The sequence below is a fragment of the Eubalaena glacialis genome, chromosome 11 (genome assembly GCF_028564815.1).
Source record: "Eubalaena glacialis isolate mEubGla1 chromosome 11, mEubGla1.1.hap2.+ XY, whole genome shotgun sequence".
In the NCBI taxonomy this organism is placed as follows: domain Eukaryota; kingdom Metazoa; phylum Chordata; class Mammalia; order Artiodactyla; family Balaenidae; genus Eubalaena; species Eubalaena glacialis.
In genome coordinates this window covers 6,169,134-6,195,026 of record NC_083726.1, presented here as the reverse complement: position 1 = coordinate 6,195,026, position 25,893 = coordinate 6,169,134, and the positions used below count along the sequence as shown (strand labels likewise).

The 25,893-nt window shown below is 51.4% G+C and overlaps 1 protein-coding gene across 2 annotated transcripts in view; it reads right to left on the bottom strand.

The window, feature by feature from the left end:
* SCUBE1 (signal peptide, CUB domain and EGF like domain containing 1) overlaps positions 1–25,586 on the bottom strand; it is a 133,116-nt gene extending 107,530 nt beyond the window's left edge. For both annotated transcript variants that reach the window (XM_061204418.1, XM_061204419.1), the window contains exons 1-3: positions 25,499–25,586; positions 21,733–21,864; positions 3,491–3,619 (exon numbers count right to left, since the gene is read on the bottom strand). In XM_061204418.1, coding sequence (XP_061060401.1) covers positions 3,491–3,619; positions 21,733–21,864; positions 25,499–25,586 — 349 coding nt within the window. The remainder of the gene's footprint in view (positions 1–3,490; positions 3,620–21,732; positions 21,865–25,498) is intronic.
* Between the last annotated feature and the right edge of the window lie 307 nt (positions 25,587–25,893).

The following is a 25,893-nucleotide window of genomic DNA, read 5'->3' as shown; positions in this document are numbered from 1 at the left end:
GCAAGTCCAGCTTCCTCGTACAGCATTACTTGTTTCAGCCAGTATCTATAAGCCTCCATGATCCTGACACTGTGCTGGGCACTTTTTCAGCGTTTTATGGGTGAGGGAGTCGAGGCTCTGAGAGCTTACGCGGTCAGGCGGGGCTGGAGCCAGTGGGAGCCAAGGTCTGTCTTCTCTAGAGCCGGAGTTTTGTCTTGAGAAGGAAAAAGCCCAAACATAAGGAAGTCTGTCGGGAAGCGTCTGCCCCAGCTAAAAGCAGAGGAGCAACAGAGAGAGCCTTTTGTCGGCTGCCATATGTGTGAGTTAGAGCCGTACGAAGTTGCAATCTGTGCTCGGAGGCGGGGGTGGGTGGAGTCTTACCCAGTTCCTTACATTGATTAGTGTAAAAAGAATCCGCTGTGAAAATCCTGGGGTTGAAACAAAGACCTGCACAGACTCCATTAGTCTGGAGGCGTTGGGTACACCTGCCGTAGCCAAGAACAAGGGTGTTTACAAACAGGTGACTGCCCAGGTAAGAGAGCTGTGACGAGGAGGGGAGCCTGTGTGTCCCACACAGCCCGGGGGCTGCAGACGGCAGACCCGGCCCCCACAAGGTCTCGGGGGCATCAGACCAGCCCACCGCAATACACCTGGTCTGCAAGTCGATGACCAGACTGATGCCCATTACGTTTGTGCGCTCGGTGCCAGGCACTCTCAAGATGCTCGACATCCACCATCCCACTCAGTCCTCGCAAGAGCCATGCAAGACAGAGGACTGCGAATTCTGTTTTACAGGTGATGAAACTGAGGCCTGGAGGCGAGGTGGCCAAAGGTCACACAGCTGATAACTGGCAGACCAGGATCTGAGCCCACAACTGGCAGTTCCCAAGGTCCGTCTTCCTGACCACTGGGGATATCGCCTGCTGTTCATAGAGACCGTCAGCTCTGCCTTCATGGACTAATCAATTTCTGAAATGTACTCTATCATCTGGAAAAAGGGGCGAGCGAGCAACTAGTAAAGTTAAATGCTTATGCTCTAGGGAGGATTAAACGAGAGAAATCTTGAACAGCAACTGAACCTGGCGTCTGGCACAATGAATGCCGTACAGCCTCGGTTCTCCCCGGATCTCACCAAAGGCTCTGCCTGCCTCGGCAGCCCCACCTCCCGCTCTTCCTCCCCACACCCCACACCCCCGCCCCGCCTCCCCAGCCCAGCCTCAAGGAGCCACCCACAGCTCTCCACGCAGGCTCTGCCCTCGACGCAGTAAACAGCTCGCCTACCTTTGGAGATCCTGTTCGATGCCGTCCCCCTGAGGAGTCAGGCCCCCCCCCCGACCCCATGCAGGGGTAGCTCTTCACAGACTCCTCTGGGCTTTAACAGTCCAGACCTCCGTTTTGGCACTTATTTGGGGTGTAATTACATGTTTACGGATCTGTTTCCCATAACAAGCTAATCTGAGATCCAATACGCATTCAACAAAAACAGGCAGAGGAATTGAAGACGAATACACCACTAACTCTGGAAAAGTTTCCGAGCACTTGGGATGTCAAGCTTCCTATGCCATACACCAAAAAACCAGCTGGCACAATGGAAGGTTTACCGAGCCCTTCCAGGAAGCACTGCATCGAAAGCCATAAAAAAGAATCCAAATAATCCTTTTGGCCCAGTAGTTCCGGGAAGACTTGCTAAGGAAACAGTTGGGGAAACAAGAAAAAAAGTTTTATGCCCAGAATCACCTCTGGATTCTGATGGTAAAAACAAACAAAATAAGCAAACAATTTAAACGTCCAACCACAAAAGGGTGGCTGAGTCACCTACAGTAATACTAATGCCTGTTTGTTGACTATTTATACTCACCAAGTGCCAGCCACTTCACTTCACCGTGCCATTTTATCCTCACACACAACCTAGTGAGGCAGACAGCGCGTTATCCCTGTTGCAATCGCGGTGATAGGAACCGCTCTGAGGACTGAGAGCCCTGGGACAGGCACACTTCTCAGCCGTCTGGGCACGATCGCAATTTCTGCTCACAGCAGCGTGTGAGACAGCTGCTCTGCACACCCCCCCTTTACCAACAAGTGACTGAGGCTCAGAGATGTTAAGAACGGGTTCACAGCCACACCACACTCCGGCCAAGTCCATGGTCTTACCCTCTAGGCTCCAGCCATCGTTCCCCAGGTCACCAGCAGCCGGTAGCAGAAGAGGGCTTGGGGGACCGGGGCATCTGCTTTGAGACCATGTGGTTTCTACCAGGAGATGTTCCTCCTGCCACAGGCTGCAAACCACCTCTATTATGGGTTGAATTACATCCCTCCAAAGATGGCGAAGTCCTGACTCCCAGTGCCGGTGAAAGTAACCCCTTCTGGAGATAGGTTACTGGCAGATGATCAAGTTAAGATGAGGTCAGTAGGGTGCACCCTAATCCAATATGACCGTGTCCTTAGAAAAAGTGGACATTTGGCCACAGAGACAGGCATGCAGAGAGCAAAGACAATGTGAAAACAGAGGGAGAATGTGATCTACAAGCAAAGGAAAGCCTGAGGCTACCAGAAGCTAGGAGAGAGGCATGAAACAGGTCCTCCCTCAAAGCCCCCAGAAGGAACCAACCCTGTTGACACCACAACTTCAGATTTTAGCCTCTAGAACTATGACAGGATAAATTTCTGTAGCTTAAGCCACTCAGTTGTTACTTTGTTACAGCAGCCCCTGGTTGTTAGTCACTTATCAAACTATGAGGCAACTAGGAAAAGGGTGATAACAGGGGCCAGGTACCTGATCGCAACTACAGTGTAATCACACCTGGCTGCAGAGAGACGCCTGAAGGCAAACACACCAGCGTAACCAAGATACTTTCCAGTTTTTCCTTGTTCTTCTACGTTTTCCCAATTTTACCCAGAAAGTTTGCATTACTCATAAATTTTATACAATGACCTGTTTTAAAAATATATGTATTTGAACCAGGAGAATCTGGAGGTGTGTAAGAATCCTTGTTATGGGCTGAACTGTGGTTTCCCCCAAATTCGTATGTTGAAGGTCTAAGCCCCAGTACCTCAGAATGTGACTGTATTTAAGATGGGACCTTTAAAGAGGTAATTACGTTGAAAATGAGTTGTTAGGATAGCTTCTACTCCAGTGTGACTGGTGTCCTTATAGGAAGAGGAGATTAGGACAGAGAGAGAGAGAGACAGGCATCAGATACCTGCACGCAGAGAGAAGACCATGTGAACACCCAGCAAGAAGGGGGCCAGCTGCAAGCCAGGGAGAGAAGCCTCAGAATAAAAAGAGACCCATCAACACCGTGACCTCGGACTTCTAGCCTCCAGGACTGTGAGAAAATAAATTCTTGTTGTTTAAGCCCCTCAAGCTGTGCTTTTCTGTTACGGCAGCCCTAGCAAACTAATACAAGGAACCAAAAGAGGGCAATCCTTCCCACTACCCCCAGGACTGCCAGCTGAAGCTGAGAAACAGGCAGGGTGTGCCCAGCGGGCAGGGCACAGCTGCATCACTCACCCAGGCAGTTGTGTCCATCGTGTGCCAGCATGAAGCCGTCAAAGCAGGTGCACCTGTAGTTCCCCGGGATATTGATGCACTCGTGCACACAGCCCCCGTTGTAGTAGTCATTCTCACACTCGTCGATGTCTGCAAAATGAGGTGCATGAGAGGTGTCAGAGGAAGAGCCTGGGGGTCCCCTCTCCCCCCACCGCTGAAGTCACCAGGACATGAGTGGTTAGGGGATGACTCAACAGGTATTCACTAAAGTCCTTGCTGGGGGCGGGGGACCCAAAGGTTACAAAGATGAAGATCCTGGCTCTGCCACGAGGTTGGCCACCGCCTTGGGGAGCAGGGCCACGTGACAGGCATGTTTGGGGTGATTTTCAGATCCCCCCTACAGAGAAGCAGGCAAGATTCCCACCCATATCTGCCCCCTTTGAAGCCCTCTCAACACTAACAGCACACAGGGACCCTGTCTAAAATCCCCCCAAACTGCCTCTTTTCAGGATATTTGAAAGCTTCCCAGAGGTGGAGACCTCATTACTTGTGAGGCAGGGGGTATGCAATAAATGAACTTTGCACACCACCAAAAAGTGTAACCTCTGGAATGAGAGAAAAGTCCACATACTCCCCCCAGAGTTTCCTTCCAGATCAGCGTCTCAAGTCTGAATTTCTACTGCTCCAGTTTCCTTGTTACAACAAAGGCTTCTGTCTCATAAACAATGGCCAATAGCCTTTGTAAAGGTCACCCTTTTTGCTGTTTTAAGTCTTTCTCAACACTTCCCATCAGGAGTCAAAGAGCTATCAGTTCTGAAGTTCCAGAGAGATTTGAGAGACCCTGGAGAGCAATAGGAGGGAGTCTAGTTAACATTCAATGAGCTGCTGCTATGCCCAAGTCCCGGGGGGCGACACCACACGTCATCATCGACCCAGTCCCCACGCTAACTCTGAGACATAGGCACCATCGTTGTTATTCCAATTTTACAAGGGCATCGAAGAAGCCGAGGCACAAGAAGGCCAAACCCTTGGCAACGGTCACACACCTAGGAGGGCTGTAAGTGGTATTCGAACCAGTGCAACTCCCCAAGGCAGCAGAGGGGAGGGGGTGTTCAACCTACCCACCCAGACCTCCACAGGCTCTGCGGAGAAGCAGGAAAGGAGGCAGCCAGAAGTGTCCCACAGCAGAACCAGACGTTCCCCAGTGGAACCGGAAGTGTTCCCACAGCCAAACCAGAAGCAGTACTGCCCCGTCTCAGCGGTACTAGAAGTGCTTTGCAAGAGGCTACCACGTGGGAAGAAGCAGTCTCTCCTCTACCTGGTCAAAGAGGGATTTTTGAGGCCAGGCTCCAGCTATGAGAGCCAGGAAGGGGCCAGCCTGAAGAGAGGGAACTGAAAGCAAACCTGGCCGCTCCTGCAAATGCCTGAGGCACAGGGAGACATCCAGCTCCATGCTCTCTTCAAGTGGTCCAGAGGGCAGAGCTACTCACAGTAGGGGAAAGCCAAGGGGGCCAGTTAATGTTCACGGGTAGGTATGTCCATCTGGAAGACAGGGCCTGTCTCAGGAGGTAGTGAGCTCCCTGACTCTGGAGGTGATCAAGCAGTGCCTGGGACAGTGCCAGCAGAGGGAATAACTTCACTGACAACTGCAGCACTGAACGTGCTGGAATACAGGGTCTGAGCTGCCCAGCCTCCTCCTGGTGCCCACCCACCCTGCCATGATGAGGGAAGAATAAAGTTGCCTGGATCCCCAAAGGTGCAAGAGACAGGAGGTTTCCTGCCTGCAGAGGCCATCAGTGTCAGCTGGGAAGCAGGCTCAATTCTGTAAGTCATTTGAATTGTTTTTAATCATTATACTTAATGTACTTAGAAGTTTTAAATAACATTAAAGCAGGATGTAAGATTTTGTGTTTGAAAGGGCACATGGATTTATAAAGACGGATATTGATTACTTCCCAATCTCTGCAGCTCCGACCTTTTGCTAGGGGCCCAGATACACCAATCCAACCACCTCTCCCCCTAGATCATCCACACTCACTCCAAAGGCAACATGGCCCAACTTTAACTCATCAATCTGCACTTCCCTGGGGTTCCCCATCCCAGTGACTACTGTTATCCTTCCACCTCTCCACTGACGCCTATCAGCTACCAACACGTGAATTTTCTACACTCTTAACATGGGTACAGTCTGCTGACTGGTCACCTGTTTCCACTGCCTGTACGCATGAGCATCATCTCTCATCTGATGCGTATCAGCAGCTCCCGAACTGCTGCCTCCCTCCTTTCCTTCATTCAAGCAGGTTTAACCAAATAAAGAATAAAAATTTTATTTAACAAAAATTATGATACAACTATAATAGAAAGATGGGAGAAGAAAAAAGAGAATTGATTTCTCAGTTCTAACAATGAAAGCCAATAATGTCTCAATAAGAAATGAAATTATAAGTGTGATATATAGAAATGTGTTTAAAATACCAAAAGAAACAGCCCCAAGAAAAGAAAGTGGTTGCCTCTGAGAAATGGGATTAGAATAATGGAGCAGGCGATTGCTGCTTTTTGTTTGCACTAAAGGATTGTTCCAAAATACCCATGCAATAAATTAATAAAAAATCAAAAAAAAAAAAAAAAAAAAAGAAGACGGCCTGACTCTACCTGTGGGGGGTGCAGGCTGATCAGTCTCACTCAGACAGTAGATGGCATAGCAACTGCTACGGGTCCCAGGGTGGGCACATGACTTAGGCTGATCAGTCAGACCGAGGGGGAGGACTTTTATTCCATGCTTGGGCAGAAGAATTCTCTCTCTCTCATGCTGTACCTCAGTACGCAGGTACCTACTCCTGAAACATATACCAGCTTATTTAATTTTCACAGCAACCCCCTGGAGTAGGTATTTTAACTCCATTTTACGGTTAAGCAAAGTAAAGGGCAGAGAGGTAATTGCTCAAGGTCACATAGTAAGTGGTAGGGCAAGGATCAAAACAAAAGTCTTTCAGTTTACAAAGCCCATGTCCTTTCTAGTAAGTTAGAATGTCCATGACATGCCAGGCATTGATAGGCAAAGCACTTTATATATGTTATTTCACTCTTGGCACATTTACCCTATGTACCAAGAAAGTATAATCTAATCATCAAAACATCCATTCACACCTTCATCCTTCCACTTGCGCCACATCCATACACACACACACACACACACACACTTGTGTGTGCACCTACCCATCAACCCAAATAGCCAGCCAGTCAGTCATGCATCCACTCACCCAAACATCCATCCACCCACCCGCTATCCATCCATCTAGTCACTCCAATAAGCTATTCATTCAGATACCCACCCAACCATCCTTCCATTTGTCTATGCATGCTAAAATCTATCCATCTAAATATCCAGTCAGTTGACCATCCTTCCATTTATCCAATCACCTATTCCCCCATCCATTTATCCAGTCAAACATCCACCCATACAAACATGCATCCATCCATCTAAGTATTCAGCCAGACACCCATCCTTCCATTCATCTAAGCATCTATTTATCTAAATACTTATCCATCTAAATGTCTAACCATCTATCCATCTATTCATTGATCCAAACACCCACCCATCTATCCAAACACAAACACACACACACACACGCCTACTTGTTCATCCATCTATCCAGCTAAACATTCACCCATCCATCCAACCAAACACCTATTCATCCATCCATCAGTGACTTCAAACATCCTCCATCTAAACAGCCTACAAAATACATACAATAAGATTTTCAAAAAGAACACTTGTTAGGATGAAGAAAAAGAAATGAGGGTTGCAGAATAAGGGAAAGCTGGGGAATGTATGCAGAAATACATTTGGTAATTCCAGCACAATTACAAAAGGAAGGCCACAAATATGACTCTGAGTTTCCTAGAAACCAAGGCAAGGAAGGAAACACAATCAGTTATAGAGTCACCACATCCATAAAATTCAATTGAACAAGCTGTTTTGAGGGCGGTAAGGTCTGAGAAAATTGTCTTTCCCCAATTAGGATAATCATACACCCAAATCTGCCTGGCATAGTTCCAGTTTATGCCTGTTGTCTGGGTATAATTATTAACAGCAACCTTTTCACTATCAAAATGATAAACTACTTGATCACCATACACAAAAGACATTATAAAGAGATTGCTGGATAGTCCATAAAACAACTCTAGCCTTTGCCTTCCTTCGACTCCCCATAGTGTAGGCCACAGTGGGCGCTGATGGGCTGAAGAGTGCAGGAACGTTTGCTGCTCACATTTCTTCCCTTAATCCAGTCCCAGAGAATTCCCCCAGATCTGAGCACCCCTTAGAATTATCGGTTCCTCTCCAATCCCCAGGCCTGAAGTGCTCTCACAGGCTTCTGAGGCCAACCTGCATTACCCACCCATCCAGCATCCATCCTGAATGGAGAACGTCTGCTCACAAACCAAACCTTCCCTGATTTTCGGAGTATGTGCCTTGAATTTTTGTTTTTTAAAATCATGTGAGCCTCCTCCTTTAATACATAAGAGATAAACACATAAACAAATCAACCAAAAAAAAAAAAATCCCTGCCAAAGCTAGTAGATTTATTATTGTAAAAAACATATCAAACAGCCATCAGCCCCAGAGGAGGTCCTGCAGGCCTCCAAGATGCCCATCAGTCTCAGACCACTTAAAAAAAAATTTTATTTGAAGTATAGTTGATTTACAGTGTTGTATTAATGTCTGCTGTACAACAAAGTGATTCAGTTATATGTATATATAACTGATATATATATATTCTTTTTTAAAATATTCTTTTCCATTATGGTTTATCATAGGATACTGAATATAGTTCTCTGTGATATACAGTAGAATCTTGTTGTTTATCCATTCCATATACACTAGTTTACATCTGCTAACCCCTATCTCCCACTCCATCCCTCCCCCAAACGCCTCCCCCTAGCAGCCACCAGTCTGTTCTGGTGTTCTGGACCACATTTTAAGGACTGTTAAGGTCAGAGAATGAGGAACAGGCAGTTGGAGAGCGGAGAGGGTAAAGGAATGGAGGGGGGCAGAGCCAACCTCTCTAGATATTTACCCTTTTTTTAAAATTTGAAGTATAGTTGATTTACAATATTGTGTTAGTTTCAGCTGTACAGCAAAGTGATTCAGTTATATATTTTCAGATTATTTTCCATTATAGGTTATTACAAGATATTGAATATAGTCCCCTGTGCTATACGGTAAATCCCTGTTGCTTATCTATTTTATGTTTAGTAGTTTGTATCTGTTAATCCCATACTCCTAATTTATTCCTCCCACACTCCTTTTCCCCTTTGATAACTATAAATTTGTTTTCTATGTATGTGAGTCTGTTTCTGCTCTGCATATAGAACCATTTGTATTATTTTTTAGATTCCACATGTAAGTGGTATCATATAATATTTGTCTTTCTCTGTTTGACTCACTTCACTTAGTATGATATTCTCTAGGTCCATCCACGTTGCTGCAAATGGCATTATTTCATTCTTTTTTATGGCTGAGTAATATTCCATTGTGTGTGTGTGTGTGTGTGTGTGTGTGTGTGTGTGTATCTCACATCTTCTTAAACCAACTGTCTGTTGACGGGTACTTGAGTTGTCTCCATGTCTTGGCTATTGTAAATAGTGCTGCTATGAACATTGGGGTGCATGTATCTTTTTGAATTAGAGTTTTCATCTTTTCCGGATATATGCCCAGGAGTGGGATTGCTAGATCATACAATAGCTCTATTTTTAGTTTTTTAAGGAACCTCCATACTGTTTTCCCTAGTGGCTGCACCAACTTACATTCCTACCAACAGTGTAGGAGTGTCCCCTTTCTCCACACCCTCTCCAGCGTTTATTATTTGTAGACTTTTTGATGATGGCCATTCTGACTGGTGTGAGGTGCTACCTCATTGTGGTTTTGATTTGCATTTCTGATAATTAGTGATCTTGAGCATCTTTTCATGTGCCTGTTGCCCATCTGTATGTCTTCTTTGGGGAAATGTCTATTTAGATCTTCTGCCCATTTTTTGATTGGGTTTTTTGGTTTTTTGTTTTGTTTAGTTTTTTTGATACTGAGTTGTATGAGCTGTTTGTATATTTTGGAAATTAAGCCCTTGTTGGTCACACCATTTGCAAATATTTTCTCCCATTCCATACATTGTCTTTTCATTTTGTTTATGGTTTCCTTTGCTGTGTAAGAGCTTTTAAGTTGGATTAGGTCTCATTTGTTTATTTTTGCTTTTATTTCTTTTGCCTTGGGAGACTGATCTAGATATTTACTCTTAAAGGACTGTTGCGAGTTGGATTGTGTCCCCCCAAAAGATGTGTTGATGTCCTAACCCTCAGTACTTGTGAATGTGACTTAATTTGGAAATAGGATCTTTGCAGATGTAATCAAATTTTAGGTAAGGTTGTAGTGGAGTAGGGTGGGCCTAAACCAGTGACTGGTGTTCTTATAAGAAGGAAATTTGGATATAGACACACAGAGCGGATGTTAGGACAGAAAGGAGAAAACCATATGAAAACAGACATACAGAAGGAAGACGGCCACAGGACCACAGAAGCAGAGATCGGAGTGATGAAGCTGTGTGGAAAGCAGGTGTGACTGCTGATTCCATTTTACTGATGCCAAGAACGACGCCCAGCATGGCTGAGGACCTTGCCTTCAGGCCTCCAGCCAGGGGCTGCGTTCAGATGCAGGCTCTATTCCCGTTGGAGCCACAGCCTCGGGGTGCATGAGATGAATACTTTTAAAAAGTGCTTCATGCTCCAAGAAGTTATCAAGGAGAAAGATGGGGAGGAGATGTCACGTGCATCATTGTTTTTATTTCCAAGGTCTGTACGTGGTCTTGAGGTTGAGGGGCAGTCACAGAGATGGTTCATACCAGAGAAAGTGGGCAGGACAAAAAATCTGAGCTGAATGCTAAGGATGAGAAGTCTCAACAGCTCGCCTTAAACATCCCTGCTCCTTCTCCAGCTGGGATTTTTTTTTTAATGAGAACTCAATTCCCAACAGAAAACAGCTTCCAACATCCAATAGAGCAGAGAAAAACAGCACGGGGAGCTGCTCATTATGGGATTTTAAAAGGTCAGGCAGTTCCACTTTTCCTATATTAAAATGGCAGCAGGCACACACGATCCCATAGCTGTGGTTATGTGCCAGCAACACTGGTAAGGACTCGAGTGGGATGAGTATGGTTTTTTCCATTTAATTCAAAATTGATTCTTGCTGCCCCATAAAATATATATCTACTCTGTAGTGCCTATAAGAGATTCTACTACAACGAGTCAGAGATTCTTCTCCTTTTAATACTGTTTAGGGCATGTTAGTCCTAAAAATCAGACTGACCGGAAAGGTTCTCAAAATGAGGATTTTTAAAGCATCTCACTCTCCACTCTCAGAGATCACTACCGAAAATATCTTCGCGTTTCCCCTTGAAATTGGCATTTTTCTCAAAATTCCTTGCAGACAGTGGAGACCAAATGCTCTAACAAAGAATCCTTCCCTGGCTGGGCGCTTGCATGTCTTCTCCTTTGTCTGGGGGCTTTAGGAAAAACCGTGCACTCCTTAGATCAGGCAACCATTCTGGGAGAGATGCATGGCTTAGGAAGTTGAGTCCTTATTGGTGAATAAATCTTAATCCAGTTTGTTGGCTAATTACATTCGCGGGAAGGTAGTTTCGCAGGGCCGCCTAGCAGGAAGGATTAAGCCTCCCCCCCCGCCCCTCCCGTCGCCGGTGGCACAGGGTTAAGCTCTGGGTTTGTAATGACTGAGTAATGAGACCCGCTCTCGGTGGACCCCTGGCATCCATCGATCAGGTTTCCCTTCTGCTGAGACAATGCCAGAAGTGGGCCCAGCAGTTAATTATGGGAAAGGTCAAAGGTCATGCAAAACCAACACAAATCTATATACTTTTTCATTCCTAACTGCACACAATGACCATGGCTCAGCCAGAGGGTGGGAAGGTCCTCCCCCCAGCCAACCCATGATCCAAGGTAACCATGGGGTCTGAGCTGCTGGCTGACCTCTCCCAGTGGCCCGGATGGCTTCGGGCCTCCTCCACGCTTCTGCTCGTGCTGTTCCCTCTGCCCGGAGCTCCTTCCCCTTCCCAGACGCCTACGCCCTTCTGCAGACTGAGCCCCAGCGTCGGCTCCTCCCTGAAGCTCCTGCAGACGCCCTGGCAGACGGGACTCCTCCCCACCCTCTGGATGCCACAGCTCCCTGAATGGACACCATCACTACTCTCACTTGCGATGTATGTGTCCTTCGAGGCTGTGAGTTCCACGGGGCAAGAACTGTGTCCTGTTCAGCTGCAGGCTCAGCAGTAGCACGGTGTCTCCTCAAAAGTCTGCTCGGCATTGAACGAATGAGTAGCCACCTTGATTGGAGCCTCCGTGGACGTGTGAGGCCGTATGTGGGCCCTTTGCTATGAGCACCCTGAGAAGTGGGTACCAACATCTTTATCTGACAGCAAGGGAAACCAAGGCTCAGAGGTGCTACCTGCCCTGCCCAAGGTCACACAGCTAATACAAGTGGAGCCAGGAAGTGAGCCAGGCTACTTGACTTCGGAGGATGCTGTCTCAGTCACAAAGGGCCACGTTTTGTAGGATTCCATTTATGTGAAGTCTCCAGAAAAGCCACAACTATTGAGACAGAAAGCAGATTAGTGGTTTCTGGGGCCTGGGGGGCTGGAGGGCTGGGGAGTGACGGCTAAGGGGTACAGGGTTTCTTTCTGGAGTAATGAAAAGGGTCTAAAGTTGATTTCGGTGATGGATGCACAACTCTGTAAATACTGAATCGTATACTTTAAGTGGGTGCATTGTATGGTATGTGGATCATATCTCAACACAGCTGTTTTTCTAAGTTAACGCTCTCAGCACTCTCACCCACCGTGCTGGCGCGTCTCTGGGGCTCTGCTGGGGTGCAGATGCTCACCTTGGACTGACCTCGAATGCCACCTGCCCGGCGCGGGCTCATGGTGGGCTTTGTGGTTCCCAAGTACCAGGCGGGACTGGCCTACCAAACCCAAAGGACCAGTTAATGACTCCTTTTCTCCCTCCAAAGCACCCTGGACCCTTCACTGGGGGCTGTCCCCAGGCTCCGACATCAGGCCTGGCGGGTACCGAAGCACCCTGGACCCTTCACTGGGGGCTGTCCCCAGGCTCCGACAACAGGCCTGGTGGGTACCGAAGCACCCTGGACCCTTCACTGGGGGCTGTCCCCAGGCTCCGACATCAGGCCTGGTGGGTACCGAAGCACCCTGGACCCTTCACTGGGGGCTGTCCCCAGGCTCCGACATCAGGCCTGGTGGGTACCGAAGCACCCTGGTTGACAGAGAGCTCACCTATCCGAGTGTTCAAGATGGAAGTGAGGAGGGGCCCCAGGAGGCTGCCAGCCCAGAGCTGAGGCTCCCACCACCCTCCTACCGTCAGAGGCATGGTCATTCTCCCACCCGCGGAGCAAACTGCAGGCTCAGAGGGGCTGTTCCATGGGCCCAACCCCCTGGGAACTCAACAGGAGGATCATCAGAAACACAGTTGCCTGAAAGCCTGAGCCGCCACTTGGAATGGGCAAGCTGGGGTTCTAGACCTCCACCGATGCGCCCCTGGGTTTGATAAACGGGTAACCGAGCCCAGAGAGGGGAACTGCGGAGCTAACCTTACCAGCAGGTCGGGGCCGACAGCAACTTGACCCAAGACTCCCAGCTCAGGCGTCTTCCCCTAACCTCACAGGCCGCCCTCTGGGCTCCAGCAGCGGGGGCCTGAGCGGCCCTGGTGCAGTTTGATTTCATTCTCTTTCTCTCCGAATCCCCAGTGGAGTTTCTCTCTAATGACAATAAGAGCAGGGACAACTGCCCACCACCACCTTCTAATGGCAGGTGGCTAAACCCTTGCTATAGGCCAAGTAGGAAGGGCTTGACTTCTCTCACCACAGAAAGAGAAACTGAGGCTCAGAGAGCTGAAGTGACTCGTGCAAGACCGCCCAGCTAGTAAGTGGCAAAGCCAAAACTGGAAGAAGCCAGGCAGGCTGGTTCCAGACTCCACCATCCTAACCTTGACACAATCACCTGGAGAATTCCGCACATCTCAGTGAATAGGGAGCCAGGGCCCACGGTCCTTGCTGAGGATCAAGCCACCTCCCCGACTTCTTCCCTCCTATACCAGCACCTTCCCCGTCCTGGCCCCTCGCCCTCAGCCCAGACCCTGGCCACGAGGAGCCGCCAGCCTAGAGGGGAAGGATGACCCAGAGACAGACGAACACCTCACGCGGGGACAGCCTTGCGGCCAGCGCTGCGGCCAGGCCGGGCCTGCCTTTGGGGCTGTCAGTGGGCAGGGACAGGTGGTTCACAGTCCAGCTGGAGCCCACCTGGACCCCCTACACACTGAGCCCGCACTGGGTGCCACCATGGCAAGGAGCACCCTGAAGACAGAGCTGCCCGCTGCAGGGGTCCAAAGGGGCCTGGGGTATCCTGGCCCCAGCCCTGAACTCTGCAGTCAGCACACTAAGGCCCAAGAGGTCCACAGACCTGCCCAAGGTCACACAGGTTGGCACCCAGGTCTCCAGGGACCTACACCCAGCTCTACTCCCCTCGACTCAAGGGGCAGGAGGCCCAGACAGAGGCAGGGTGGTTCCGGGAGAGAGGGTGCATCTTGGAGCCCATGGAGGGAGCGGGGCTGAGCCACAGCAGCAGCCATAATTAACAGGCCAGAAGTCCAAGCCGGCCAGATGGGGTTTTACACTCTCTCCTCCCAGGGGCTGCAGCCCTGGCGCATCTGGAGGACCCCCTCCAAGGACCCTCCGAGACCCCCTGACCTTGCCTGCACACACAAGCCCTCTGGCCCTCTTTGTCTCAAGGCCTTTGGGGAAGGCTGCCATCCACTTCAGTAGCATTCAAAGGCCAACAGGCCCGTGGTTTATTTTCTTAGAAATAATGGTTTTTTCTGGTTAGCATTCCTCCAATGGAAAAACAAATCCAGCCACTGTAATAAGAAGCGGCCAAGAGGAAGCTAGAGGGCCTGGAGGAAGGGGCCGAGAGAGCCCTGCTGCCTGGGGAGCTTGGAGACGAGGGGAGGGGGTGGGGGCAGAGGCCCTCTAACCCTAGGAGAAATGGGGATTTAGGGAAAAAAGAAAGCTCGACGTGCAGGCCCTGGTGCTGTCTTCAACGCACTCTCACATATGACGAGGTGGCTTTCCCTCCCCCAACACCACTCCAAGGCACATTCTGTGAGGCAGGTGCCATTGTTCCCATTTGATGGGTGAGGAACCAGGTCTCAGGAAGGTTAAGTCACTTGCTGGACTTACTGAGTCGGCAAGGACAAAAACAGGCCTCTGCATCCTTGCTACAGACACTCCCGTGAAGCATCAGAGCTGGAAGGAACGTCAGAGACCCGCTCTGCTTTCCTAACTTAGCCCAGCCGACACCTCTCCAGGGAGCCCTCTCAAACTCCCCCCCTCCCAAGGCAGAGATATGCGCCCTCTCTCGTCCTCATCCCCACTGAGTCTGGTCTGTATTTCCAATGCTGTATTTTCCACGCGCTGTTATGATCACGTCTTTCCCAATCTGTCTCTCCCCTAACCAGGGAGGTCAGGAAAACGTCTTGGCCCCAGCACCAAGCTTGGCACAGAGTAGGTACTCAGTGAACATTCTTGACACTAAACTGAATCTAGTCCAGTGGACGCGTTTTACGCACGGGCAAACTGAGGCTGAGGGAGCCAAACACCTCCAATGCTTAAACGCCAACGATTCGAGCTTTCAATTTTTCCTTCCAGAAATGGACATGGACTCCAAAAAGCCTAAACTCTGCAGCAGATCTGGGACCAGTTGTAAGCAGCGCTGCCTAATTGCTAGCTGACAGCAACTTGGAATTTTAAGTCACATCCAATTTCTTCCTGCCCGCTGGTCTGCTGGACTTGAGCGCTTTCATCTTCAGCAGGGCACACATTAGCATGCATAATTGCACGTTTTAAGACTTGAAGAAGAATTTCCCCTCCTCCTCGCTCCCAGCCCACCTCCTACTGCCCTTTCCTGGCCTCCCAGAAAGCAGAATTTTATCTGGAGTCTCAATAAAGTGTGTAATAATGATGATGAAAATGACTGAATAAGGTCATAGACCTTCCCTCAGAAGGCCAATTGGTCTTAAGGTTTTTTTTTCTGATGTTAAACTAAATGGATCACTGGATGTGTTATTAGGAGTTTTGTTAAAACACTTAATAGCATGCCCTGTAATCTACCTAACTTCAGTGACTGACAAGTAGACCCTGGGGATATAAAATTCAGGAAGTGACTATTTACATTCATTACATACATGCTAATTTTGTGATCTCTGATGCCCATAAGGTTGTCATTTTTTTCCTTTTCACAAAAAAGGGGAAATAGTAATATATTTGATATACTGTGGTCAAAACAAAAAGTTATTTCCCTCAAGAGTTTTAATTATAACATTTTAGAAAAGGCCCGAGTTGGAACTTGCAAGTGGAATAAACCACTTGAATAAATGGTCTAAAAAATTAAGTACACGTAGAAGGGGTGATGTGCACTGCTGGTTCAGACTAAACAGTGATTATCAAGAGGGTCTCAGTTATTTAAACAAGCCATTTGAGGGTGGTTTTCTCCACGTTTGGGGCCTGGTCCTGATTATAAATGAGAGCTTTTAATTAAGATTAGTAAGACCCAATTCAGGCTATAATTTGGTCCTTTTCCTTAGCAAATGTCTGTGAAAACAAAGCAATTAAGGTTAAATGAGTTGAAGCATTTAAAGGGGATGAAATGCCCCTTCCTTGTCCCCGGTCTGCCCCCTCGGCAGAAAGAGTACACACAGGACCAACTAATTCAGACCAGGAGGCCAGCACAGGGCTGGCCCTGGTGGCCCCCTAAAGGCCCATGCACAAGGCGCCTGGTGAGGGGGGATATAGTAGCTTAGCTAAATGAAGAGGAATGGGGAAATAGAATGTGCAAAGGCCCTGGGGTAGGAAGGAGCTGGCAAGTTTGAGGAGCTATATAAAGACAGTGATGCTGGGGTGTGGTTAGAGAGGAAAGGATAGAGAATGACAGCAGTTCAAAGTGGTTAGCTAAGAGGGTATCTCCCAGCTATCAGGGCTCACAGGGCCCAGCTCAGATGAGCTGATGGCAGTGAGGGGAGGTGTGAAAGGGTCTCCCCAGCCCCCTCTAACACTCCATAGCTAAGGAACTCCTCCCACTGCATTCAGACAGGCTTATGGGGGCCTGGACCACTGCTGGGACCCCACTGCTGACCGGGGTTGGAATCCAGGCCCTGCTGTCTCTCAGCTGGGTGACGTGGTTAGAGACTGACCTCCCTGGGCCCCATTTCCTCAACCTAATTCTGCCAATTCTGGTCCCCACCAGATATCCTTAGACTAATCCCTTCCCCTCTCAGGCCTCAGCTTCCTCATCTATAAAACCTTCAAAGTTTGGGAGGTTCGGACTTCCCTGGTGGCGCAGCGGTTAAGAATCTGCCTGCCAATGCAGCAGACACGGGTTCGAGCCCTGGTCCGGGAAGATCCCACATACCACAGAGCAACTAAGCCCGTGCGCCACAACTACTAAGCCTGTGCTCTGGAGCCCGCGAGCCACAACTACAGAGCCCTCGTGCCACAACTACTGAAGCCCGCGCACCTAGAGCCCGTGCTCCGCAACAAGAGAAGCCACCACAGTGAGAAGCCCCCGCATCACAACGAAGAGTAGCCCCGGGTCGCTGCAACTAGAGAAAGCCCACGCGCAGCAACTAAGACCCAACACCGCCAGAAATAAAATTAATTAATTAATTAAAAACAAAACAAAAAGCCCCACAAAGTTTGGGAGGCTCTGGGAGGCCCTTCCTGATATCCCAGAGATTGATAAGGGTCATTCACTGCCCATCAACACCAGCTCTGGGCCCAACCCTGAGTGAAGTCACATAGGTCATCACAACCCAGGGTGACAGGAGTTCTGAAGGAAGGATGCTCACAGGTGACAGCTGACCTGTTTGGGGCATCAGGGAAGGCTTCCTGGAGGAGGTGACCGCTGGGACTCATCCATCCACCCTTTCACCCAACAGAGGCCTTCTAAGCCCTGTGCCATGCCTGGTGCTGGGTTCTAGGGGTCAGAGCTGAACAGGTGACAGACCCTGCCTTGGAGGAGCCCACATTCCAGGAGGAGACATGGGAAACATCAACGTAGTGTGACGTGGGCTAAACGAAGGCTGTATGGGCCTGGGGAGGGCAACAAACGGGGCGGTCATCTGTAAAACCCGGGGGCTTCCCTGGAGGCCCGGTGGAGTTCACTCCAGCTCTGCACATCCATGAGTTTACCTCGAGCAACTTCAGATCCTGTCGAAATGCAGATCATCAAGAAAACACTGATTTATCCTCAGCTTTGCTCAGGGTCTTTCCCAATGTCTGAGGCACCTCACTCTGGCTACAGCAAGCCCCCTGCCAGCGTTAAGCTGACCACACGTGGCCCCAGGCTGCTCCTTGGACACACAGTGGCTGCACATGTGGAAGCCCCGTCATCATCAAACGTGCACTGGCCACATGGCAAGATGGCCTTGAAGGCGTGTGAGAAACCGTCCCCAGAAGGGGGTTCTGGCTGCTTCAGGTGCCAGGTTTGCTAAAGGGTTTTCCTCAAGCATCAGGAGTTTCAAGGCAACACAGTGAAGGGTATGAAAGGCTCAGTCAGCCCCACATGGCGGGGCCATAGGCTGATTTCATCCTGGGGAGAGCTAGGGAGGCTGTGGAAGCCACATTCTCTGGACCTGCTTTGCTGAGAATCTGTCCTCTGTGTTTACCACAGTAAACAGCAAAGTCTATCAGATCTCCAGGACAAGGCAACTCATTTCCCCCCAGACTCCAACCCCAGGCTCTGCAAAACCCACACCAGCTCAGAACCTGCAGATAAAGGGACCCAGGGAGGGAAAGCAGGTTTCATCTAAAGTAGAAATGGCTGTCTGGAGGGTCCGGTGATTGATTATTGATGTCTGCTATGGGAGAAGGTGGCAGCATACTATTTGCCAATCCTGGAGTAGGGTTAGCAGAACAAAGGAAAGCCTTCTATCACTCGTATCTTTTATTGCACATTCTTGGTAAATGGTCATCTGTGAATGGCATACACATCTGTATGTCTCTTTTGGGATATGGATATATGCATCTGGTTTATCCGAATAGTCAATGAACCAGAACACCCCATTTCCCAGCTGGGAGTTGTTGGAAAGACAAGGCTTCACCCCTTTCATATATTGGACAACATTATGATCATCGATATCATCAACAACTTCATCTTCATCATCAATATCACTATCATCAGCGTCATCACTGTTAACATCACCGTTAGTACCATCATCACCACCATCATCATCACAGTAACAGCAGCTAATGCTTATTCGGTGTGTCCTCTGTGTCAGGCTCTGTTCACATGCTTTATATACATTAATTCACTTAATTCTCACACCATCTTTATGAGGTAGGACTATTATTATCTCTATTTCACAAATAAACAAAAGAAGGTCTAGTAACTTGTCCAGGCTACACAGGCAGGATTTAAACCCAAGCAGTCTGGCTCCAAAGTCCATGCTTTAACCACTATGTTCAACTGAATATTGACCGTTCATTCCCTCTTCTCAGAACAGAGAGCCCCAGACAGCAATAATTGTGTGCAGAAATGGCAGTGTGGAGAAACGGGCCCACCAAACTTGGGCTCTAGCCCCAACTCAGACAAGACCCCTGCCTTCTCAGGCCTCCATTTTCCCACCTGTGGGCCAGGAAGTGAACACCTGGATGATCCCCAAGGCCCTTTAGGCAACTACTGCCCAGGGCCTGCAAGCCCCTCCAGATTCCATAGCCTCCAGAAATCTCTGCAAGGTCCTCCTGGGGAAGCCAGTGGGGGTCTGATGGCCCACAGGTGAGCACTCCAGCAGGCTCCACCGGTTCTGACCGATGACTGTAGGTGGGTCCCCAAGGATGAGAAAACCTCAGTGCAAATGGGACAGTGTCCACTCAGGTCCCCAGAACCCACAGTAGCACTCATTCACAGAGCGCTTCGGGAGCAAGTGGCCAAACGGCCCCCTCCTTCGGCTCCAGGCTGTTCACACGGCAGCTCAACAGCTGCCGATTTACCACCCGTACAATCCTCACCTGTTCGTTAAGAATTTCCACTGATACATGATTTCAGCTCATGCACCCCGACTAGACATGAAGCTCCTTTAGGGGAGGGACCAGGCTGCACCATAACTCTCACCTCTGAGGTATACAGCAGTAGGCAATTTTCAAAAGTCTTCACCATACATGATGTTATTTGAGCCTAAAACCACTGTGAGAGGTGGTGAGAACAGATGATGATGATGATGATAATGCGGGTAATGGTACCTTCCCCTGTACGCTGAGCACGTACTGTATACTGAGTACCTACCGTGAGCCAGGCACTGAGGCTGGCAGGGCCCCGGTATGCTACACAGTGTGTCATTCAATCTTCAGGATGCCCTGAAGATTCATTAGGAATTAGCCAGGACATAAAGGGAGGGAAAGGAGCTCCCAGAAGGGGGAAAACCTGAGCTGGGTCTCAGAAACACGGACTGGCCTGGTATATATATGTGTGGCCGGGGCACAGGGCCTTCTGCGCTTCAGGAAGTGAGGGCAGAGGCCAGAGCCAGGCTGGAGAGACAGGGCTCCTGGCAGTTCCTGAAGCACATTCACAAGCCTCATTCTCTTTTATCCTCATACTGAGGACATCAGGCCCCCGGAGCCAGTGAGTGTGACCCCCAACCTGGGCTCAAGCAGACTGGAAAGCTGAAGCTGGACTCTGCAGGATTTCTGGGCAACAGGTAGGACACAAAGCATGGGCATCCTGGGCAGGGGACAGCAGGAGGCGACCTAAGGAGCTGGGCTGGAGGAGGAACAGGCTGGGTCAGTGGCTTAAACCGGAAGAGATGGGGGTCACCCTGGGCCCTCCCTGGCCAGAGGGCAGAGCAGAAGATCAGAAAACAGTTGCACAGAGCCTCACATGTGTCAGTTGGAACCACCAAGCTAACGTCCAGGCCCTGCCAGCAGCCAGCCTGCTCTATCTGCCTCCAGCCTGGCCTCTTTCCAGAGGTCCGTGGGTAGGCGCCAGCTCCCTCCTCCGGCTTCTGGGCCCCAAGCAAGGCCAGGGATGTGGCCAAACCAGGCACGATCCAGGACAGTGTCATCTGTCCAGCACTCAGCCTTAAATAGATGCCCAACAAATGAGATGGATAAACAACATCAGCATCCCAAGGAGGCAGAGCCGCGTCTCCTACAAAACCCAGCTCCTGTAAAGCCTTATACAGAAGGAAGAAGCACCCACCTTGTTCTCAGGTGCCACTTTCCTAACACGAGTCTCACACTTTGAAAAAGGAAGCTGGCAGGGCTCAGGGAGAAGATAAGGAGATGCTAGAGAGCCTTGGGTGGGAATTAAGAGACCTGGGTTCGAGTACTGGCCATGCCACTGTGAAACATGGGCACTTGCAGAAGAGGCTTCTCCAATCTGAGCCTCAATTTTCCTCATCTGTGAAGTGGGGGCAGACAGGGAAGATGTGAATACTAATTCTCACCCAGGGGTGCACATGAGTCATGTAGAGAGCTGTCTCCAGCCCCCTGATGCTGGGCCCTGCCCCAGACCCACGGAGGCAGAATGACCACACAGACCCTCCTGGACAAATGTTCCCAAAGGTTCTGTCGGGCTTGGAAAGTCCTGGCTCCAAAGACAGCTGAGGCTGCTCTTCCCTCCAACCTTCAGCCTGCTAGGGAGGAGGTTTCGAAGGCCACATGGTCAAACCAGAACCCCAGGTGCAGGGAAGGAAGGCTGGACAGACAGACGGACATCACACAGCCACCAGTCTCTGCCCAAGCTCTCATCCTGGAGACAGAAGACCTGAGCCAGCCCCACAGACGCTGTGGCTGCTACAGCACAGCTCCCTTGGGGAAGCTACACAGGGTACACGGGTAGCTTCAGATTTGAAACTAGGGACCTTGGTGGGGTCACCCCAGGCCTTTACCCCACACACATCCAGTCAGGGACAGACGGACAAATATATCATTCAGTGCTCCATTTCAGTTTCTTTAAAAAAAAAAAACCCCAAAGTTTCAAACCCAGGGAGAGTTAAGCACCCCATGACTCCAAATATCTCCTCCAAGGAAGCAGCACAGGTTCCCGGGAAGCCCGCAGACTCCCTCCCAAGGCTGACAGAGGCCGCCTGCAATGACTGTGGCGCCCACGGGTCTGGCTGGAGGGCTGGGCTGGGCTCACCTTCACACTGCCTGCCTTCCCCCTTGTAGCCTGGCTTGCAGAGGCATTTGTAGGACTTGGGCGTGTTCTGGCAGATGGCATCGATGTGGCAGTCATCTGTGCCCTCCGAGCATTCGTCCACGTCGACGGCCCCTGTTGGAGGGGAAACCACGAGTGAGGTGTGGCCTGAAGAAGTGGGCAGCTAGCGCGGGGCAGGGAGTTCCTTCTGCCTCTCGCCCTTCCACTGATCACCGGGGTAATTAACAGCAACAGCCATCACATGACCACTGGTGTGACAGGCAGTGACTGGTAGCATCTTTAGGGTGGCTACTCTGTGCCAGGCACAATGTTACCAACAAGGCCGGGTCTTATTTATTTTCACAACAATTCCAGTAAGTAGAGCTATTATTCCCACTAAAAAGATGAGAAAACGGAGGCTTAGGAACAGAGCGAGGAAAAGCCTCTCTGTATGTCTTGCTCTCCTCACAAGCATCTCTCCATCCTTCCTCCACTCTCCTTATTCTAGAATTTAGAGCCAGAAGCGTCCTCGGAGGAATTTAAATCCATCCCCTTTGGGTTACAGATGGGGAAACAGAGGCTACCATGGCGCACTGAGCAGAGGCTAAGCCAGCAGGCCCATGAAGGAGATCGGAACATGGGCCCCACCCAGCCCCTAGGCTGTAGAAATAAAGGATTCTTCGCCTGGCCTCCACAGACCCACACCCTCGATTGGGCTAACCTGACTCATGGATGGTTCCGATCTCCCCATCCTCCCCACCTCGGAAATCTAGGTTCAATCCTGGTTCTCATACTCCAACTTCCAAATCCAAGTTAAAGTTAGGTTGTGAGGGCTCCTGGCACTCGCCACCTCCTGCCCCCAACACACCCATATACCCATATACACCTTCAGTCGGAACAGCTGTTGGGCAAATAATGTACAATAGGTTCTGTGTATCTGTGTATACACCTCCCCACCACACCCCCAGCTCAGATAGGGAGAGGACCCTCAGAGCACAGAACAGCCAGAAGAACCGTAGCTGTAATCTAGGCTCATTCCTCGGGTTATAAATGAGGAAACTGAGGCCCAGAGAAGTCTGTTGAAGGTCGGTAGCTCATTAGGAGCAAAGCCTGGACCCTGACTCAGGGAAGCAGGTCCAGAGCTTTTCTACATGCCGTGTTGCTTCCGGCCAGCTATGAATAGAATACAGATGGATGACAGACAGACAGAAGGACCCAGAGGGGGGCACAAGGAACCCTCAGTAGCCACCCCGAGGGCAGTCACCCAGGGGCAAGCCTGGGGAGGTCCTGGAATGTCCTCCTCTCTTCATGCCTCCGGCCACACCCTAGCCTGTCTGGCCCTCAAGATGGTCCACTCTGAATTACTCCCCTGAATAGCATCTGGGTTCTAAATCTGCATGGGGGGGTCTCTGTGAGAGAACCACTGCCCCCCCCACCCAGGACTCTTCCTCCCGTGCCCTAGTCCCCAAGGCCCCAGTCTGCCCCTAAAGGAAGAGAGGCATCAAAAAGAAACGCAACAGAATCACCTCCCTGCACGCTCGTGCGTGCACATACACGCGCACACACACACACACACACACACACACACACACGGTGGCATCCCTTCTCAGGGTGGTGGTATCTGCTCAGGTGAGCAGCCCATCCTCTACAGCTGCCCAGAGGAAGGTGGAACGGGGGCCAGGAGGCAGTCTGTGCAGGAGACCAGAGCCAGCCATCAGATGGCCAGGGACCAGCAGAACATCCCCCTCTGGCGAAGTGACCACAGAGGGACCCCCGAGAGGGGTGGCACAGCCTCAAGGGCAGGAAGCCAGAGACCAGAGAGGGTCGATCTGCACCCTCCTAGGGGAGAAGACTGGGGCCACTTCTGAGACAGGACCAGCAGGGGCAATGGATCACAGATACAGCTATTCCCACTTCCCAAGGGTCAGTGCACGGCAATGAGGGAGGTAAACTGCCTGGGGCTCTGGAGCCCCTTGTGCCCCCAATCTCACACGTAGGTACGTGTCTTCGTGGGATGGAAATGGATGGATGTTAGCCAAGAGGCAGTGGGGGCACCTCCCAACACACCTTTTAAACATGTCTTTCGGTGGGTGCTGGGGAGAGGGCACGCAAGTTCGAGCACAGAGGGAGAGGAAACACAGGCCATGGGTTCTTGCAGGTTCCCTGGCCACAGTCCTGGCCTGGACAACCCAGCCCAGTCCTCCCATCAGAGGTGCTTGCTTTGACATTAGTGGTTTCATAGCACAAGGCTTCCATGGGGTGGGGCTGGGGCTGGGGAGTGCAGACAGACACAGCGAAGAGACCGAGAGAGAGGGAGACAGGTGCATACAGGAACAATCAAACAGGGCTGAGGGACCTCAAAGCCCAGGAGAGACACCCACAGACACATGGGGGTGTGGCAGTGGGGCCCAGTTTCCCTTGGGGCCGCAGGAAAGACAGCTCGGCTCCAATTGTGGAATAGTTTAAATGGCCCGGCATCCTCACTCAGGGTGTAACTCCCAGGAATAGACTTCCTGCCACCAAACACAGACCTCAGGGAGCCCCACGCAGCAGCCAGGGGAGCTCAGAGAAGCCAGGGAGAGCGCAGCAGGGTCTCTCCCCTCCCTCCAAGGAGGGAAAGGAAGGAAGCTCCTCCATGGGACAGGGTCAGATGTGGGAGGAGAGAATGTGTCTTCAGCTTTGTGGGACAACCCCTTCCAGACACCCGAGAGAGCAGGAGGGGAAGGGGTGGTGTGCCAGGGTCCCTGCGAAATCCACGGGGAACTCCCACCTCGCCTCTGCTGCCTGCCCCAACCATGCCCGATGCCTGATGCTCGATGCTGGTTCCCTTCTCCAGTGTCTCCTGCCTCTCTCTCCTGGAACCCCTCACCGTGTCCGATGTTTGGGCTCCCCTCCCTCTGGTTCCCATGCATCTCCTTTCATCTGTGTCTGTCCCTCAGTCCTCCCCCTCCTGTCTGTCCATTTGTCCACGGCTTTCCAGCCATCCCCATCCTCCTCTCTTTCCCTCTGTCTCGCTCCCTCCTCCCTCCCACAGTCCTCCCCCCTCTTTCTCTGGTGCCTCTCTGCTTGCGCCTCTCCTTCTCTCTCTTCCTTCCCATCCCTTCGTCCTGCCCTCACACCTCCCTCTTTTGAGCTTTTTCCTTTCTGCTGCTCATTTGCTTCCTTACTCCCTTCGGTTTCCTCCTTTCCCTCTTTGGTCTTTCTGGTCTCCACTCTTCCAGTCTGTCTTTCTCTGGGGTTTTTTTCCTGTGTCCTTTTGTGTGCCTCCTTTTCTGTCCGTCTGTCTCACCATCTACCACCTCCCCCTTCTCTTTCTCTCTGCGTCCGTCCTTTTCCCCCTTGCTCACCTCCTCCGGGTCTCCCCTCTGGGCCTCCTGCCGCCCGCGCTCCCGTCTCCCCTGGGGGAGCGCCCGTCTGGCTCCGGGGTCCCCACTCCCTCCCGCCTTCAGGCGGGGAGCGGGGGACGGCGGGGGGCCCTCGCCGGGCCGTCGCGCTTTCTTTCTTCCTCCCGCCCTCACACTCCCCCCACCCACGGGGCTTCAGCCCACCCCGCCCCATGCTGCGGCCCCGCCGGGCCCCGGGAGCCTCGCTCCGCCCGGGCTGCGGGGAGGGGGCGCCCCGCGCCGGCCGCAGAAGTTACTTTGCAAAAAGGCAGGGCGGGGCGCGGGGCCGCGCGGGCTGTGGCCCTCCCGACGGCGCGGGGCTGGGGGCCCGCCCGGGACCCTGCCGCCGCCGCCGAGCGCCCGCCGCCCACCGGCTCAGGGCTTACCTGGGAGCCCGCTGCCCCCCGCCAGCCGCCCGCGCGCGCCCAGGGCGAGCAGCACACACAAGTGCCAGCGCACGGCCGCCGCGCCCATGCTCACTGCGGGCCGGGCCGGGCCGTGCGTGCGGGCGTGCGGGGCGCGAGGACCCCACCGACCGGCCGCTCGGCGAGCGCTCGTAGCTGCTGGTTCCGCGGCCAACGCTCGGGCTCACAATCTCCGAGCCGGCGCGGCTGACGAGCTGACAGCCGCGCGCTCATTGGCCCGCTGCTGCCGGGGGCGGGGCTCCGTGAGCGGCCGACCAATGGGCGCTGGCCTCCCGCCAGCGGGGGGAGGGGAAGGGAGGGGCGGGGCGGGGCGGGAGAGTGTCGGGCCGGGCGTCTGGGGGCGCCCCCTTTCCTCG